The sequence below is a fragment of the Geospiza fortis genome, unplaced genomic scaffold (assembly GCF_000277835.1).
Source record: "Geospiza fortis unplaced genomic scaffold, GeoFor_1.0 scaffold1181, whole genome shotgun sequence".
Classification (NCBI taxonomy): Eukaryota; Metazoa; Chordata; class Aves; order Passeriformes; family Thraupidae; genus Geospiza; species Geospiza fortis.
Window position 1 is genome coordinate 9,019 of NW_005054664.1, and position 332 is coordinate 9,350.

The window sequence follows — 332 nt, forward strand, 5'->3', positions numbered from 1 at the left end:
CGCCGGGCGGGGACCCCCCCAGCACAGGCCAGCGGGCTGAAGGAAATGTGGTCTGTCTTGCAGGACATCGATTTGATTGACATCCTGTGGAGACAGGATATTGATCTCGGCGCTGGGCGAGAGATTTTTGACTACAGCCACCGTCAGAAAGAGAGCGAAGTGGACAAAGAGCTGAGCGATGGGAGGGAGCGCGGGGACAGCTGGAGGAGTGCAGGGCAGGAGGTCTTGGATAGAATCCCGCTAGTTGATGGAGAGACCGGGGAGAGTTTCCCTGCGCAGGTAACGCCCCGGGCCGGCCGGGCTGGGGCTGCGCTCCGGGGCCCTGCGGCTGC

The 332-nt window shown here is 63.3% G+C and overlaps 1 protein-coding gene across 1 annotated transcript in view; it reads left to right on the forward strand.

Moving 5' to 3' along the window:
- Window positions 1–332, forward strand: part of NFE2L1 (nuclear factor, erythroid 2 like 1) — a 10,799-nt gene that overhangs the window by 6,484 nt on the left and 3,983 nt on the right. The window contains exon 4 of the mRNA XM_031065000.1: window positions 64–284. Within this exon, the coding sequence (XP_030920860.1) occupies window positions 64–284 (221 nt within the window). The remainder of the gene's footprint in view (window positions 1–63; window positions 285–332) is intronic.